Source organism: Apaloderma vittatum, unplaced genomic scaffold (assembly GCF_000703405.1).
Source record: "Apaloderma vittatum isolate BGI_N311 unplaced genomic scaffold, ASM70340v1 scaffold37800, whole genome shotgun sequence".
NCBI lineage: Eukaryota > Metazoa > Chordata > Aves > Trogoniformes > Trogonidae > Apaloderma > Apaloderma vittatum.
Window position 1 is genome coordinate 1 of NW_009693610.1, and position 17,335 is coordinate 17,335.

Consider the following 17,335-nt stretch of genomic DNA (forward strand, 5'->3'; position numbering starts at 1 on the left):
GAAAAGAAAAGAAAAGAGAAAAGAAAAGAAATTAAAAAAGAGAAAAAAGAAAAGAAAAGAAAAGAAAAGAAAAGAAAAGAAAAAAGAGAAAAGAAAAGAAAAAAGAGAAAAAAGAAAAGAAAAGAAAAGAAAAAAGAAAAAGGAAAAAAAAAGAAAAAAGCTCTGCTCTTGCTCATGTGTGCATCACCCCATCCCTAGGTCAGTCGGTTTGGTCCCCGAGCTGCCACAGCCCCAGTGCTGGACTGAGCAGCCGCTGTGCAGTGACCTCCTTGGAGCAAAGTGAAGCTCATGCAAGGTATTTAAAGTTCCTCGCACTGTTTGTTGGGGTTTTTTTAAGCAGAGGTGCCTGAGCTGAATGGAGGTGCCCTGCCGCTAGGCAGTGGTATTGCCACACTTTGGAAATAAAGGATGTGCTCACCCTCCAGGTCAAACACTTTTAAACGTCCGGGAGCACGCTTTACAAGCCAAAGTTTTATTTGATACATAAACAAGTAAAATTATATTAATGTAAAACAGGTAAATGGACAAAAGTAAAACACACAGCACTGAACACAACGCTATAGAGCACTGACATGTAGAAGTGCAGTTCCCTCCCTCGTGCGATGCCCTCCCCACCCCAGTCCCCCCAAATGATTTGCTTGAAAAGCCTAATACAGAGGTCCAAAATCTGATTCAGCTTCAACATGATGTACAGGTCACAGTATTGAATCATGAAGGTAATGATAAGGGAGTAACTGGCTTGGAAAGGGGGAAGATAAAAGAGATCCCCATCTCTTCTTTTTCTTTCCTTCTTCCTTTTTTAAATTTTTAACCAAATAGATTAGGAGGAGAGGGGGGGGAAATCCATGGAAATAAACACTTTTTCACTCCAATATATAGATATATAAAAAAAGCGGGATTCTCAGTGAACACAAAATTCTATAAAACTACCATTGATCTGTGATGTTTTTCTCCCCGTTTTTTTTTCTTTTTAAAAGTTGCTTTAAAAAGGATAAAAAGTGCACAGACACCCTTATAAGGCACAAACAGATCTTCTGTACAAATCATATATCATTGGACTGTTTAAAAAAAATAGCAATACAAGTACTAACAATTAAATCTGTAAGAGGCTACCTTTTCCTGGAATTTTTTTTTTTTTAAGAGGCCTATTTTGGAAAATTCCTGTTGCTCTCGGATAGGCAGGGCAACTCAGCCACTGTTCTCATGTCCCGCTTGCTGCATGGCCACGCGCCAGATCCTGACTGAGCTGGCTCCCTGTTGGCCCTGCTGGATGCTGCCCCTCTGGAAACTGGACTTGGCTGTTACAGCAAAAAATTCAACCTGTCCCAAACAGCTCAGACACAGCCTGAGGTGGATTTGGTATTTCTCCTTGCTAGCTTAAAGAAAAAAACCAGGAGAGCTACACAAAAAAAAACCCAACCCCATCGCAGGTATGCAATTAGCCCTGCTCATTGAGGACCTGAAGTGTCAGCCAAGCAAATGGGCTCCGCTCAGCACGCAGCCACCGAAAAAGGGACTGGGCACCCCTAAAACCGGGACAGCAGCCTCAGGGATGGCCACTGGCGTTTGCCAGCCCAGACCTGATCTAAGCAAGCATCTCCCACAGGTGTTTTTCCTGGAATTCCTCATCATGCAAAGGTTTCCCGCTGCGGCCTGGTCACCAGGCAGGCATTAACCCACCTGGCCTTTCCTCCCATGCTCACATACGTGGCTGTCATTGTGCTCTTGGTGCTGTGCCCACCGACCCTGATCTGCGGATGTGGGACCGGGGTAGTCTCTGCGAAGGCAATGGCTGAGGGGTCAGCCGGGAGGGCTGGGCAAGGCTCCAGCTGCTGCAAAGCTGCCCTGACTGCCTTCCTTCCAAAAGGTGTAAGTGAACCCACACCACAGTCACGGTGCTGGTGCCTCTGCTGAGGGCTGAGCATGCTCGGTGGTGGCACGGCCAGTGGCACGAGCCGAGTTTCCAAAAAGGGCTCTGCAAAGCTGGCAGGCTCTTGAGCCTCTGCAGCAGGGCAATGGGTGAGAGATCTCACTCTACGGCCTCTCATTTATACACTTTATACATTTAAAATGTTAATCAGCTCTTCAAGGAAACAAAAAAAGTCTTCTCCATGCCCTGTGACCTGGCAGCCATAGCTCGTGTGGGAGGATGAGGCGCTGCTCCCCCAGGTGTGCTCTCCCTGTGGCAGAGCAGGGCTGGGATGGGGCCACACGCAGCGCTGTCAGGGAGCGGTGCTGTGAAGGGTGCCCATGCACCCACGGCTACCAGCAAATGGTGAGAGGACAGATGCTGACAATGTCAGGCTGCCCCTCGGTGCCTGCAAGCCCCTGAAACATACAGGAGTTGCTATTCTTGGTTTTTGGACTAAAATGTGGCAATTGCACCTTTCTGAAGAAAGCCGTTTTTACACACGTAGTGGCACGTGGTCACTGAGCTACAATGATACCAGCCCCTCATCCTCCCACTTGCATCCTCTCCCTTCCTCTCTTTACAGACTGGACCAGCTGGAAACCAGCCAGGCTCAGGCTGAAGGACTTGGACAGGAGCTGTGCAAGTGGGCAGAGGGCAGAGGATGGAGAACGAAGGAGCAGGAGCAGGACACCGAGCTCCTTGCACCAGCCCCAGTGCTGCATGTTCAGATGCTGCCCAGCTCATCCAGATTACTCCTGTTTGTAGATGTCTAATACTACAGCTGAAACTCATTTACCCTTTAAGTCCCAACATCTAGTAATAGCCCCAGAGTCTTTTTCATAGATGCCTGTTCTCATCTATTGTTGGGCCTCAGTGGCCAGGCAGCTGGGAGCTGTGCTGATAAACCTGGAAAGGCAGGAGAAAGAACAAGTAAAATCAGCACAAACACAGCCCCCAAACAAAAGGTGAGCCTGCTGGGACTGGGTCAGAAATTAATTTCTCACCACAGCCTCCAAAACATCCCTGTGGTGGGGCAGAAGGGAGGCCGAGCCCTGCCGTGGCGCTGGCTGCAGCAGAAAGGCGAGGGGAGAGCCAGGCAGGGAGGTGTGAGACAGCAGCTACACTGCCTGCGAAGAGGAGCAGAGCAAAACGCAGGCATGTGTGCCTGGAGGTGACAGACACCATCACTGCAGAGGGCAGTAGCCCTGCGCTATTTCCAAATGCCCCTCTCATCCGCAGGCTGCAATTCATGGCTTCAGCAGCCAGACGGGCAGTGCCTGAACAGCCCATCGCTGCTGCTGTAGCACTTGGGGATGGCTGGGGCTCTTGACAGGCTTGTGCTCCCCACTGCTACCCCATCTCAGCCTCCGTGGCCAAAAGTCCCTGCTTTGACACAGAAAGCAGAAGCTGCTTTATCTAAGCCCAGACCAGCTTCTCCATGTGCCCCAGAAGCCTGTTTGCAGGGGGCGAAACCCAAACAAATGAGAATCTAGCTGTGCTACTATTTTGGCCTTAGCTAGTTCCCCTTACGTGGATGAACCTGACATTTCCAAATCAGTTTTGTCCACTTTGAACCCTCCCACTGGGCCTTGTCCTAATTACGTTCCATCAAAGCGCAAGCATCCAGCAGCAGCCTAAAGCTGTCGGGGTTTTGGGGTCGGGAAGCCCAGTGGCACCCGGCATTGACCAAGTGGCAACCTCCCCATCCCGATCCATGCCACAGCGAGCATCCTCCCGAGGAAGAGGAGGAAAAAAAGAGCCTTTGCATGGGAAATCTCTCATTTACAGCTGGGTCATGTCCAGACTGCAATTCCCTGGATTCCCCCGTGGGTGGGCACACGGCAGCCGTGCCTTTGGGCTCCACGTGATCCTCAGCTCAATTTTATCCCTGAATTGTGCCCTACCAGTCAAATAAGGAAACACAGATAACGAGCCACTTGATAACGACTGACCAGCACGATAACCCATAAGCAGGGACGGAAAGGCATGGTTACTGCTAGCGGTGTTCCCCCTTCCTACAGCCCAAGCCGGGCGCTAAGGGCGGTATATTTTAATAACATCTTTGATGACTCGTCGGCAGATTGGGCAGCAGGCGTTGAGTTGCTTCTTCAGCTTAAGACCACAGGTGTTGCAGAGGCACATGTGTCCGCAGGTGTAGATCACCGTGTCCACCTCGCTGTCAAAGCAGACGGTGCATTCCCCGTTCTTGCTGCCTGATGGCTCTGGAGTGGGGAAGACGGGAGAGATGGGGGGGCTCAGGGGGGAGCTTGGAGCAGTCACTGCAAAGGAGGAGGAAGGAACAACATTAGTCAGTCAGCAGGATGCCAATGTGCAACACACCTTCAAATCCATTTTTTAAGGCTCTTCCTTCTTTAGCCATTGCCTTGTTCGTTTGGCCAAATAAACCACAGCACATTCTGATCAGCAGCACAGGGCAGAGCCTGCCGTCCCTTTTGTACAGATGGGACAAAGCACAGCTTGCCTGGGATTCCCCGAACAGGGCTGTGATTTTGCACACCCGTTTCACGGTGTAGCTGTGTAGCCCCGCTTTCCCTGCAGGACCTGGGATGACTTTCATGAGACAGACAGACAAAAGTGGGAAGCAACACACAGCCCTTCTTCAGGCTGTGACAAGCTTCCCACCGCTTTGTGTTCTCTTCCAATTATTTCTGCTGGCCTCGCAGGGGATGTAACATCTCCCCCCTAACCTTGCCCTGCTGTCTTGCACAGCACCATCTATCAGCCCAGACCCCTGCTTGGCTCTCCTTACCGAGCGATGACTCTGAAGCAGAGGACGACCTGTTGACGCTGAAGGCCATGTCCGAGTCGCTGTCGTACTGCGAGCCGCCGGGGGATCCTGAGGGAGAGACGGTCACTGGGCTGGACTGCACAGTGCCTGCAAACACAAGAGATAGCTGAGCCCACCACAGAGCTGACTGACCCCCAAGCCCCAGCTAAATGCCCCTGAGCCCGGGGAGCTGCTCCCACTCTACGTGAGTGAGGTGCTTCAGGAGAAAGTCCAGCCCCTGAGCTAAGTGTTGCACCTCGGTAAGACACAGGTGCATGATTTTGTATGTGATCTCCAGGGCCAGGACCTCGCTATGCCATTGTACAATTTCTGTTCAGTGCTTCAGTGAAGCGAACACCAGATTATCTGACAGCCATCATTTGGGGGTGTAAAGTCACTTCCCCACAGTCTCAATCTCTCCCACAGCAGTGGCCTCAGGCTATCACTGTCTCACTGTCAGGTCAGGGGCAGCTGGGAAAGGGCATTGCTTTAAATTAGAAAAACCTGCTTTACAAAGTCATCAACAGCTGCTTTTCTGACGGAATCCTAAACAAGAGGAAAGGAGAAGCACCATAACTGGTCACCAGCAATAAATCAAAAGTGACATCTGCTACCTGAGATGTGGCACTGCTTGGGGAGCCATTACTGTCCATCAACAGCACACGTGCTTAAACCAGAGCTGCGCTCACAAAGATCAGCACCCTTGTCAAGGCAGGACTTTAATACCTGTTAGCTTGAACAGCAGGTTTATAAAGAATCCCTTCAAAAACAAACCCTCTCAAAACCAGCTGTCCTCCTCTCAGACATCCTTGCCTCCCTGCCTGCTGCTGATTTTATCTCGCAAGGCTCATCGTCTTCCAGGGCACTTACACAGGCTGCATACATCTATGTGACAGCTACCATGTCTTGCTCACTCTTGTTTGCAAACACAAGGTGAGATCAGGACCTGCTTACTCACATCGGTGACCACCTGCTAAAGGCAACGCTGCGAATGCAAACCCGCAGCTCCCATTCTGGGCCAGGAAACATCACCAGCAAAGTGCTCCTCAGGATCATTTCTTTTGGCTGCACTCACCCAATATTTTCAGCTGGTTGATTACACCATGGATTGTAAAAAACACCCAGAGAGACTGTGAGGTGTCCACACACATTAGCATTCCTCGGCTGGCTCCGTTCACTCCATGGTGCACCTCTCCATTCGGCAAGACCACGAAACTGAGAATGTCGCCACTGCTGAGGACTGGGAATGCTCGGTAAACCACCCAGTACTCCTTGCGGTCCAAGAGAAAGTCCGGATCTGCTGGCAGCTCATTCGTCCGTAAAGTACTCGGATCACAAGAAGTGATGCCAAACGAAAGGGCCCCGTAGTATGGCAACCCAAGGTGTCCTACTTCCACAAAGAGGCTCTCACCGATGTGCAAAGGCCGGTCAGAAAACACCAAAGTCCTATTGCTTTCTTGCCAGTTAGTGCACGCAACCATTCGGTCCTGAGAAAAGGTAATGTCAGGTCCGCGGGTGGGGTGGAATCGCAGGTCTGTGTCCAGGAAGGCTGGGACCCCCTGGGCACGCTGCCGCCGGTTTGGGCAACAGGGGATGATGTGGTTGTCTGTCGCAAGTCCTGGCACCCGACTTAGGTTTAGGTTTGCAATTTTCGCCACCACTTGGTTATTCTCCAGTTCGTTGTTATTGAAGTTGGCTGAATCATGGTTGCTCTGCGGAAGGCAAGTGCTGAGACGGGCAGTGCTGAGACGGGCAGTGGTCATGGTCTCTGCAAACATGCTATCTGTGAGATAAACCCAGTGATAAGGGGCATTAGAGTCAAGATACAATTGCCTACTTTTACGGTTACAATAGTTATTATTTCAGCCCACAGATTATCTGAATTCTGTTCCTCTGAATGGAAAAACAATGGAAAAATTAGCCAGAGGTCAACCACTAATGAAGAGCTAGTGGTGGAGAGTTGCATGTGGAGCAGGCAACAGGCAAAGAAATCGCTGCATCTTGGCACTAGCTGAGGGAAAATAAGTGTTATGAAGTACTCATGTAATCTGGGAGCTCCTTGCACCGGTGAACAGGGAAAAGCTGTTAACTGGTGTGGTCCTACAGCTTTTTCAGCAGAGGGGTCTAATAGCTCTGAGGTTATTCTGTAAAAGAAGGCAAAGTCTCAGTATCTTGTGGTCCAAAGGTCTGGTGCAAGCCAAATGCACAACACAGTGATTTGCGAGGGAGCACAAGCATGAACAGACAATCTTTTCACACTCCTTGTCACTGTCTTAGAGCTGTGAGGTTTCTGGGCACAGGTATGCCCAAGAGAGATCATTTAAAAAGATTTCAGGGGTACTCACACCACTGCAGAGATTTTGAGTTGAGAGCTTGTCACAAAAGCTACTTGTTGCAGGTGTTAGAAAGAAGGTTTTTAAAGTAGAGGGCTATTTTCCCCTTTCACAGCAAAGTGAAAGTCAGGATGCTGACTCTTAATTCATTTCCTAGATTTTCACCTGCCAGGGGTGGGATTTAAAGAGGGGGGAGGTGTTCAGGAGTGCCTTCCTTCTACCTCCAGCACTGCCCAGAGCAGTTTGGACACTTCACTCCAAAGGCAGGGCATTAACCAGCTGAGCAAAGTTAAACCATAGGGAAGTTAAAAGTGTGAGTAAATGAAGCAGACGTCTGGTCTTCCCAAAGACTGAGAGGGGAGAAGCATCCCAACACCAACGCTCCTTGGCTTTTACCAAAGAAAGAAAAACACCCAAATCCATCCAGCAGCTGCAAAACAGATGCTGTCTTCACTCAGAAGCCCATGCAGGAGAGGCCACTGGTGTAGGCTGGCAGCTGGACCAGCTGCTTCTAGCCAGCACAGGGTGTCTGTCATGAAGTGATCCCACAGAGGAGTAAGATGTATCCAAGCTTCACGATGCTGAAAGATGCATTTTGTGCCTCTGTATCTGAGCTGTATTTCACAGCCTTCGTGACTTGCAAAATTCTGGGAGGAAGAGACAACCATGTCCACTATGACACCACCACATCTGTAACAAGGAGGACAGGTCTCCTGGTGCTCCAGAGGGCTGAGGATCACCCTGCTTCCTGGGATACTTTGTGGGGCTTAGTACTTAAGACAAAAAAAAAACAACCAAAAAAAAGAGAGTACAGGTGCCTGCTGGCCAAGTCTTTCACTCTACAGACTTGGACGCTGTGGGCAGGACTAGGGGGCAGAAATAAGCTGCATTTTATTTTTCTAACTCTAATGAAGAGGAAGGTCTGTTCTAGTGAAGCAGCTGCACTGGCCAATACAGCAAACGGTCCTTCACCTCTGTGATGAGCACCAGAGGCTGCAGTGAGCTGCAACTGCAATTACAGGATAAGTTACTGGTAAGGTTTAATTACACAGTTGAGGCAGAGCAGGCAGGGCAAAGTGTTGTTTATGTGCAGCCTTCTTGCTTGTGAAATAATTGGTACTATTCAGAAGAATAAATGATGAAGCTGCCCACTAACACTTTGCAGCTTATTGGTGGTGTCTGCTTGGCGTGAGGATGGAGGCACCATCCCCTCAAGCAGGTGCAGCTCAGTTTCTCTGTTAAAACTAAATCAGCTCCTAGGAGCCTCCAGGAAAGGGCAACACTGGTATTTTAAAAGGATTCAGTTCAGCATAGATCAGTTCAAAACACTCCATCTAACACTGAATTAATTTGAAATTTCAATGCTGTAAAAGTCAAGAAAGGAAAAGTCATTCCATGGCAGTTGGCTCGATTTGCTAATGGGAACAAATTCAACTCCTCTTGCAGCCCTCCCCAAGGGCGATGCTTGTAAATCAGCCAGGCACCACCTAATGCAGCAGTCTGCTTAGGGGTGCAGGGGGATGTGGCACATGGTGCCAGGATTCTGCAGTACACAGGAGCTCGTGCTACATGTCCTCATTGCTCTTCCATGTTTTTTTTCCATGCCATAACCGCACATCTACCTCAGAAAAAGCTGGGTAAAGTTACATGTAAAGTATTCCATTTAGCCCTTCACACGGCTGCTATAATGCACAGCCTTAGGACTTTCCATCACTGACATCTCTGAAATATATTGCTTTCTGGATCCCCACTGCTGGCAAAAGAAAAATTGTTAATACAAGGTACAAAACCAAGAGTAAATTAGTATTCTTAAGTGTCTTGCAGAAATTATCAACTAGATAGATCATCCATCTTTTCTACATGATCATGCCCCTGTGGAAAGAGCAACCAGAACAGCAAGCCTTGGTCAAAACCACACACTTACCTAGTATTTGCACTTCATGGGTAATTCCATAGACGTCTATGAGTGCCCAGAGAGGACCAGAAACTTTAATACCACAGTGAAACAATATTGGCTCCTCATCATTAATACTGTAGAAGACTCTCCCATGACGGTCAACCCAGAAGGCCAAGATATTGTCTCTCACAGCAAATCTCTCTGGCAAAGCTTTGGCCCAGTATCCGGGCCGGGTCACTAGGTCCGGACAGGCGTACTTTGGTATCTCGTCGGAGCTCATCTGCGACGGGTCGTGAATGGTGAAGCCGAAGCGTAGGGCCCCGCTCCAGCCGTGATGCACAGCCACCAGCTTCAGCCTGACCTTCTCGTAGAGGTGGATGGGACGGTTGGTGAAGGTGACTCCATTGCAGAAACTGTTCCTCCGCGTGGCCTTGCGGGAGTGAGCGTCCAGACGCACGTTCTTGCCTTTGGCTTGGGAGTGGAAACGCGGTGGCTCCGTGATAGCGAGGACCGAGCGTCTCTCATGGCTGCTGTTAGGCAAACTGTAGTAGGGACGGCTGGAGACGGAGCGGGTCTGATGGCTTGTGTCTGCAAAAAGAGAAGCCAACGGCTCTGTCAGAAGTGCCTGACCTGAGCTATGTGTCAGCTCCGCCCGGGCAAACGCACCCGGCTTGCTGCGCGTGCTTTGCATTACTTGCTGGGAACCATGCTATTTAATCTCAAAATGTTGTGCTTGGCTCTCAGCTTTATGCAAATATAAGGCAAATGTGGCTCTCGGTGCAAAGGTTAGGCAGCTTCCCCTCTACGCCCCGCAAAGCTGGATGAAAATGAACATCCTTTTGTTCCCATCAGATGCATCCTATTGCACTCGGAAAGGCCGAACGCCTGTGACTGTGGCTGTGAGTTTCCTATTTGGAACGTGTGTGCTGGTAAATCAGCAGCTGGTGGCCAGACTCACACCATCTCTGAGCATTGTGGCTGTTCAGATCAGAGGTGCTCAAGATGAATGTGAATGCAGGACACTGAATTTTATGGGGCACGCAGTCACAGGCTTCTGCGTGCCTTATTTTTGTAATGATAAACAGAAGCTTTAGAATAACACAACTAAAGCAAGACATTTAGCAGCTGGAGCATCTACCTCTGCATCACCAGACTGTTCTTCCAAAACTTTCAACCCAGCCCCTGGTTCAGATATCAGATGCAACTGGCACATTAAGGAACATTTCATCTCACAAAGCCTTGCCTTTACACAGAACCTCCCATTTGAGCTCAAAGCACTTTATAAATGATGATTGTTTTCAGCTTCACAGCACCACAGATGGCAGACAAATCCTGCCATCCTCGTTTTACAGATGGGAGAAGGAGGATCTATGGGTGAGATCTTGCAGCATTTAAAGTCAATAGCAATTTCGAGACCAATTTCAAGAAAAGCAGATTTGAGGCCTAAAGTGAAGTTCACACAAGCGTGAAGCAGAAATGAAAAACACTCAACTTTCGATCTTAAGCCTTAGCTTCAAGTTTCCCAAGGCGGAGACAATCTCTTCTGCATATCCATGAACACAGGGGGTCCTGCTCCCGGACCAGGGCACCCATGGCCACCACCACCACCTCCTCGGTGCTACAGGCACTTTGATCTCCCCACTTCCCACCCACTCCACCTCTCCTCCTCTTTGTGCCTGGCTTTGCAGGTTTTTTGCAGGAAGGCATTCTGGGTGCTCAAAATCACCCTGTTAAATATAAAACTGCATCACACGCACACATTTATTTTGAAATACTTTGCTGTGTTTGAAGCTTTAGAAGCTGCCTGCCTGCCCCTTCCTTCAAGCTGCTTTCTCCCTGTAACCCCTGGCTTTGCTTCACGACAAGGGAAGGATTTTCTGACGCTTTCCTCCCTCAGAAAGAAACACCCGAAGATGCTGGGAGCTCAGCTGGGAAAGCTGGCAGGAAAGCTGCAATTGCAACACCTTTTTTGGTTTTTTTCCAAGCAAAACCGTATCAGGCAGGGCAGCAAGAGGCTGAGACTGAACTAATAGAGGCTCCAAGCAACCGCTGCCTTTACAGATGCAAGAGAAGAGGGCTCGCAGGCGGGATCTGAACATAGGATTAGCCCTTCAGGTATCTGCAACTGGAGTCAAAGAGCTACAAAGGGAAAAAGCTCCTGTTTGCATCAAGATAAAAAGGGCAAACCTAAGTTACGACAGGTAAATGAAGTCGCTACATAAAAGGTCTTTTGTATCTCTTCGTTCGTACTGCACGTGACAGTCACTGTGCAGCACAAGGTAATGGTTAATGCTGTCGTGCACCAATGCAAATAAATACACCCTTGCTCACACACCAGTGGGGCATTTGACATTTCCATGCCAAAGCCATGAAGGCAGAGTCCTGGGGTTGATGGGGAGGAGAAAAGCCCTCCCCGCAGTGTTAATTCCTCCCGCCCAGCACAGCAGCAGCTACGAGCCAGGCTTCTCTCGGCAATCCTGGTGCAGGAGAGGCTTCCCTGGGTCTGCGGGGCCAGCCTTGGCCATGCTTGCAAGTGGAATGGGTATTTCTCTTCTCATTCCCGGGAGAAATCTCATTTCTTGCCTCCTGAAGACACCTGCTCTCAGCACAGACCCACCTGTGGCTCATGTGGGTGCTGCTCCATGTGTCTGCCTGCAAACGTTCCCCATAAACGCTGCTGCTGCTGCAGAGGAACCGCGGTGTGAAGACAGGCATGGTGCCCTAAGCCCAGCCAGCACAGAGCGCTGGGCTCCTGACCCCGAGCAGCAAGGGGTGACTTCACTCCTGGCCACACCTTCCCACACGAGCTCCCCATCTTTTACCACTCAGATGGGACACGGGTTAAGCCAAGCCATGGATGGTGCTGCCGAGTCAGTCTCCGAGGGGCTTCTGTGCGACCCAGGGGGCTCGGTGCGGCTCTTTGACATCATACCCCGCCTCACTGGGTGACAGCCTCCTTGGGTAGAGAAGCACTGAGCTGCATTTTTTCTAAAATGGTTAAAACCAACTCCTCTGTGAAACCAAGTGCCCTGGCCTCAACATCCTCGTGTTGGCCTGAAGGAGAAAGGAGGGAAGAGAGCTTTTGTTCTCCTCATCATCTCAAGAATCCCCTGCTTCCCACCTGCTGTGCAGCACCAGCCTTCCTCCCAGAGTGACCTGCCAGAGAAGAGACTGAGCACGGTAGGATGTGATGCCCTCCAGCACAGCTCGCGGGCAGGTACTTCTCACGCCGCTTTCAGAAAGCACGGAGAAACGAGGTGGGAGTGACAGTGACAGCGGTGCAACAGAAGGAAGAGCCATGACATGGGCACCCACTTCAAACACAGCTTTGGGTTCACCCTGCCAGAGAGGAACTTGGGGCCAGGGTTTGGCTTTTTTTGTGTTTTGGTTTTGTTTTTTTTTTAAAAAAAAAAAAAACCCACAGGAAAACATATTGTGGCTAAACAATACAAAAGTCTCCAGAAGGAAATGAATGGATAATTTATTTATAACGCCATTCCCCCCTCGCGTGAACACCTGCCACCAGGAATAAAGCCTGACATAACCCAAGGCAGGGGAGGCAGAGCTTTCCCACTGAAACACGCCCGAAGCTGAGCTTGGGCATGTGCTTTACTCATGTACGGACGGGGACTAGGCAAGCTCAACAGGATGTTTGTGCCTTTGAATTGCTCTAATTTGCTGCTTGGCTTCCACAGTCTGGATCACATTTCAGTCCCTCTGCTATTTCTCCAAACCCTCGCCTTCTCCTGCCTGTGCTTTCCTACCCAAAAGACTGTCAGTGGGATAATGACAGACAAGCTTGTGGCAGAAATGGCACCCGACCCAAGGGTGCCTGATGCTGTGACAGGCAGCTAAGAGCTACACCAGCTCTGGGGTTTTTTTCAGCCATGAGATTCCTACAGTGCTTCGAGCAAGTAATCTCTTCTCTTTATGCCTCACTTCCCTGCCTAAGAGAGAGTAATAGTATTCCTCCACCTTACAGGAAGCTAAAAGGATTTTAAAAATGTAAGGTTCTCAGATACTTCAATCCCTGGGCCAGCATGTTAGCAGGCTGGCTAGATCATCGTGTGGGACACAAACCCACTGGGTTCCCCTGTGTGATGACTTGAGATTCCATCTAGCATTTTCCTTCTTTCATCCCTACTCCCACCAACTGCAAACGTGATGCTCGCAGGACGAATCCCTAAAATACACGAGCGAGGCTTCAGCAAACACCAAATAAGACAGAAAAAGGGAAGAAAAGGCTGAACTGAAGAATTGAGAATGGTGTAGGCTCTTCACTGAAACCTGCTAAAGAAACCCTGGCTGTAAGGCAGTATTTCCACCCATACAGGCTGCACTGAAAGAGATTTGGGTTATGGGACCCCTGCTCTCAACTGCAAGTAGCTATTGTACATCTGAAAATTCACCTGCTTTCCCAAAAGGCCAGCACATTTATTACTTAGGTTACACTGACCTTTGGAGAGAGGTATTTTAACAAAAATGCACTTTGCATTTCAAAAAGGTACAGCAGGCAGATCCTGGACAAATTCCAGATATTTATCATGGTTCCAGTTCTAAATATAAACATTTTTTTCACCCATTTGTTCACAGCATCGAGTTTGCCATGGCACTGTAATCCCACTGACAGCAGCAGACAAAATTCAGAACAAGAGCCCTCTCCAAGGCTGATGTCTCTGGGGTGTGGGATGGAGGAGGCTGCTTGGCCGGGCAGCTGACCAAAAGCCAGACTGATCCTGACTTCAGGTGCCCTGACAAGCCAGACAGGAATAATACCCTGGAAAGCCCTAAAATGAAGAGAATAATGTTCAAGGAGACCAGAGCTACAGCAGAGAGCTATGGCAAGGGCAGCCTGACAGGCAGAGGAGGAGGAGGAGGAGGAGAAGAGCACCGCCTTCCCAATGCCACAGGTAAATCTAAGGGCTGTATTAACTCTGCAACTGCTACAACAAAAGTCATTCCCTGACTCTCAGCCCCTCCCTGAGGACCCCTCTGCAAGTAAATCCATTTCAAAAGATGTGTGGGGTCACAAGCTAAGCAAATTACAGGGTAGCCTGGTGCCAAAAAGGGATGCGTAGTGGGTAAAGCAAGGATGTCAAGGGAACAGAAATCAGTGGGATCACTAGCCCGTGGGTGAAGAGCTCACAGGAAATACAGCTGCAGCTGGAGTGTGGGCTCCCCATGTTGTTGAAGGAAAAGACTGAAAAAGATAGCACCATGCAGCCTGAAATCTGCGAGGGTTGCATGGGCGAAAGGGAATCCACCTAACACGCCCGTGTCTTATCTTTATGGCTGCTGCTTTATCTGTCACATTAGGACTTTTTCCTATTACAGTAGATAGATAGGTCACCGCTGCTGCGACAACCCTGTTGAGTATTAAACAAGGCACCTGGAGAGAGGGGGCAGGTGGCTTTTGCTTCGAAACAGGAAAATCCCAACAGGTGGGGACAATGAGGTCAAGTGTACCACAGGACCAAACGCTTGTTAGAAACAACCCTCCCAGACTGAAAGTCAATGGCAGTGAAAGCATGGCTCTGGTCCCGCTCATCCTGCTGCATCTTCACTGCTGGAGGGGACGCAGCTGCCCCCGGGCGCGCGGGCTGGAGCCCTGCCGGAGCCTGGAAGGAGCAGGCTGGGCTGTGACTGCAGATAACCCACGTTACCAGTAACGCGAAACAGGATTCTGCTCCAACGAGATCTTCTGAGAACAAGAGATAAAAATCTGTTCACATATAAATTTAGCGCTCTGCCTAGACATCTTTTTTAAAAAAAAATACAGAAAATGTGCCGGAGAGCTCTGCGGGAAGCACTGGTGCCGCCTATTCCACGCTCACCAGTGTGAATTTGTAAAGTTAGGCTACCAAATCCACTACAAGGCTGCTACAAAAAAACTGGCCTCATTTCTGAACGTCATGCTGGCTCCAACACTGGAAAACTCTATAATTAATAACTATCCCCCGTTTAAATTCCTGTGCTTTACATGACCAGTCCAGAGCCTTCCTTTGATGTAGAGATCTCCCTGCCTGATCCTCTAACCTGAGACAAATTTTCAGGGAGTTAAAAAAACCTTACAAAGTTCACTTGCAATAGAGTGATACAGAAATTGAGGTATTACAGAGAGACTGATGAGCCTATAGTGAACTGCAGGAAATAAGACATTTTCAAAGAGACTAATCTGGGAAGGAGGGGAGGATGAAAGACAGAAGTTTCTTCATTAAAAGAAGGTGTGTTGCAGCACTGAAGTAACTCTCAATGCAAATTATCTAAAGGACATGTAATATTTTTTTCATTGCAAAACAGTCCAAAAAACTCCCTGGCAGAGAACAGGGATTGACTTGAGCTTGCAAATCAAGTTGTGGCTGCCTCCACGAGGATTTTCGAATGAGAAAACCCTCTTCCTCCTGTGGCTAATGATTGAAACCAAACCTTTTATGGGGGATTTAAAAAAAAATAATGCTAAAATCCATTTTTTTTTCTAGGCAGAGGCTAATGACACATTTATTCTGGTTTTCTAGGCATTCCTCCATGAAAGCAGAGATGTATTTGCCAACAGCATTAGGCAAAATCCTTTTGTTCTGATCCTTTTTCTCAAACAAGCAAACACAGGCAATTCCAGCAGGACCTTGCAGTATTTTCCAGCCTGCTCCATCCCCTGTCTCCCACCATGGCCTCGGGAAACGAGCTCCTGCATCGCTGCTCCTTTCAAACCAAGCAACGGGGAGCTCAGATGAATGTGAAGTTCAGCCACATCCTTTAAAAGAACAGTTGCCTTGAGAGAAAAGCCAACGCCAGCCCTTTGCTCTCCTGGTTAGCGAACATCGCATCATGACACCAGCATCAGAGCCAAAAGACAGCAAGTGCAGCTGAAACACCCATGTCTTGGAGACAAGACCCACCAGCTGGCTCCAAGCAGAAAATAAACCAAGACAGAAGGCCTGCTCCAAGGATGAAAAGTTCTGAGAGCAAATCTTCCACCACCTAGAAGGGATCACAGAGCCCAAAAGATTGGGGAGAGCCAGCGCTCTCCCAGATCAGGCAGAAATCCCTTCCCAATCCACTTCCAGACCTTCTGCTTGACTTTGCTTTTTTTTTGGTGGTAAAGGAAATCAAACTTGGCACAAAGAAAGACAGTGCATGACTTTGATAGTGCGGCATTTCTGGAGTAAAGTGGGGAGCCCTCAGCTAAACCAACAGAGTCTTGTGGATCGGGCTGTAGAAGCAGGGTCTGCTTTGAAAATATGCACTGCTGGGTCTGCAAATACAGGTAAGTCCACCTACGCTCACCTCTGTCTCCCTGTTCTCCCATCTCCCTCCTGTTGTGCCTCTCACTGAGTGCATGCTTGAATTCTGCTGCAAAGTTGGCCCCATCTTTATTACAGGCTTTTAGTTCTCCTGCATATAAATAGCACTAAGAATACACAGAAGCCAGTGATTAAGCATGGAAAAAAATCTCCTCTCCCCCGTATTATTAGTGAATCTGGGTCAATGAGTCTGCAACTCTAGTAACAAATTCTTAGACTTGGTTAATGAGAGACAGAGTGAGAGCAAGCAGGAGAAGGATGGAGAAAAGGCAGGGTGCATGCCATAATCCCTGCTGAAGTCTTTCATTGCAAGCAACGAAAGCAGCTGCATGATAGATGAGGAGCCTTGGAAATGGCACAGCTTATTGTAATCCATTTTATGGCCTCGGCACCCAAGTCCACGGGCTCGTGTCAGTCAGGAGGCCACGCTCATGAGCCAAAGAGCTTTGCAAGATGTCAGGGATTGAAAGTCATAAAACACGGGATGCAAAACTAGATGAAACTTCTGGCTACTGGCTGAAGACAAAAACATCTTGTCAAAAATCATCAGTCAGCTACTCTTGCTATAGCTCTTACTGGGAATTTTTTGGACTATGTTCTCACTAATACGCTGCATATGCAATGTGTATGATTTCATACACCGGGAGAGCAAACCTGTGCCTCTCACTTGATGTATTATGTTTTTGCAAAATTGTTACCTTCTTTAGAAAGTTAAGTTTACCCTGGGGAGAGAAGAGGGCTGCTCAGCTCACTTTGTCTTCTAGTCCTAAACTCAGAATCCATAGCATGGTTTTGGGAGGTGGTCAAAAGCAATGAAAAGTAAGCGGCTGATGTCTGTTTAAGCAACACCACAAATCGTTTCTGAGGACTGCTAGGTTGGGAGACTAAATATTTTCCAAAACAAAAGGCTCAACTTGTCAGTTAGTGATTAAAATATATATTTTTGTTATTTATTATTTTGTTTTCAAGAAAGAAATAGTAAAGTGCACCATAAAGCAAAGAGTACTAAAACATTTAACACTTCAGGTTGGAAAGACTGGTCTGGAGGAAAGAACTCAGCTGTAGACCCAAAGATGGAAAGAGAGGAGGAGAGATGTGAACAAA

The 17,335-nt window shown here is 48.6% G+C and overlaps 1 protein-coding gene across 1 annotated transcript; it reads right to left on the bottom strand.

Moving 5' to 3' along the window:
- Positions 1 to 3,946: 3,946 nt before the first annotated feature.
- NEURL1B (neuralized E3 ubiquitin protein ligase 1B) lies at positions 3,947 to 9,518 on the bottom strand (the record flags this gene model as incomplete). Its single annotated transcript, XM_009879333.1, has 4 exons — positions 3,947 to 4,191; positions 4,683 to 4,808; positions 5,776 to 6,483; positions 8,958 to 9,518. Coding segments are annotated over 4 exons (1,640 nt in total), but the record flags the coding sequence as incomplete, so codon positions are not given.
- Between the last annotated feature and the right edge of the window lie 7,817 nt (positions 9,519 to 17,335).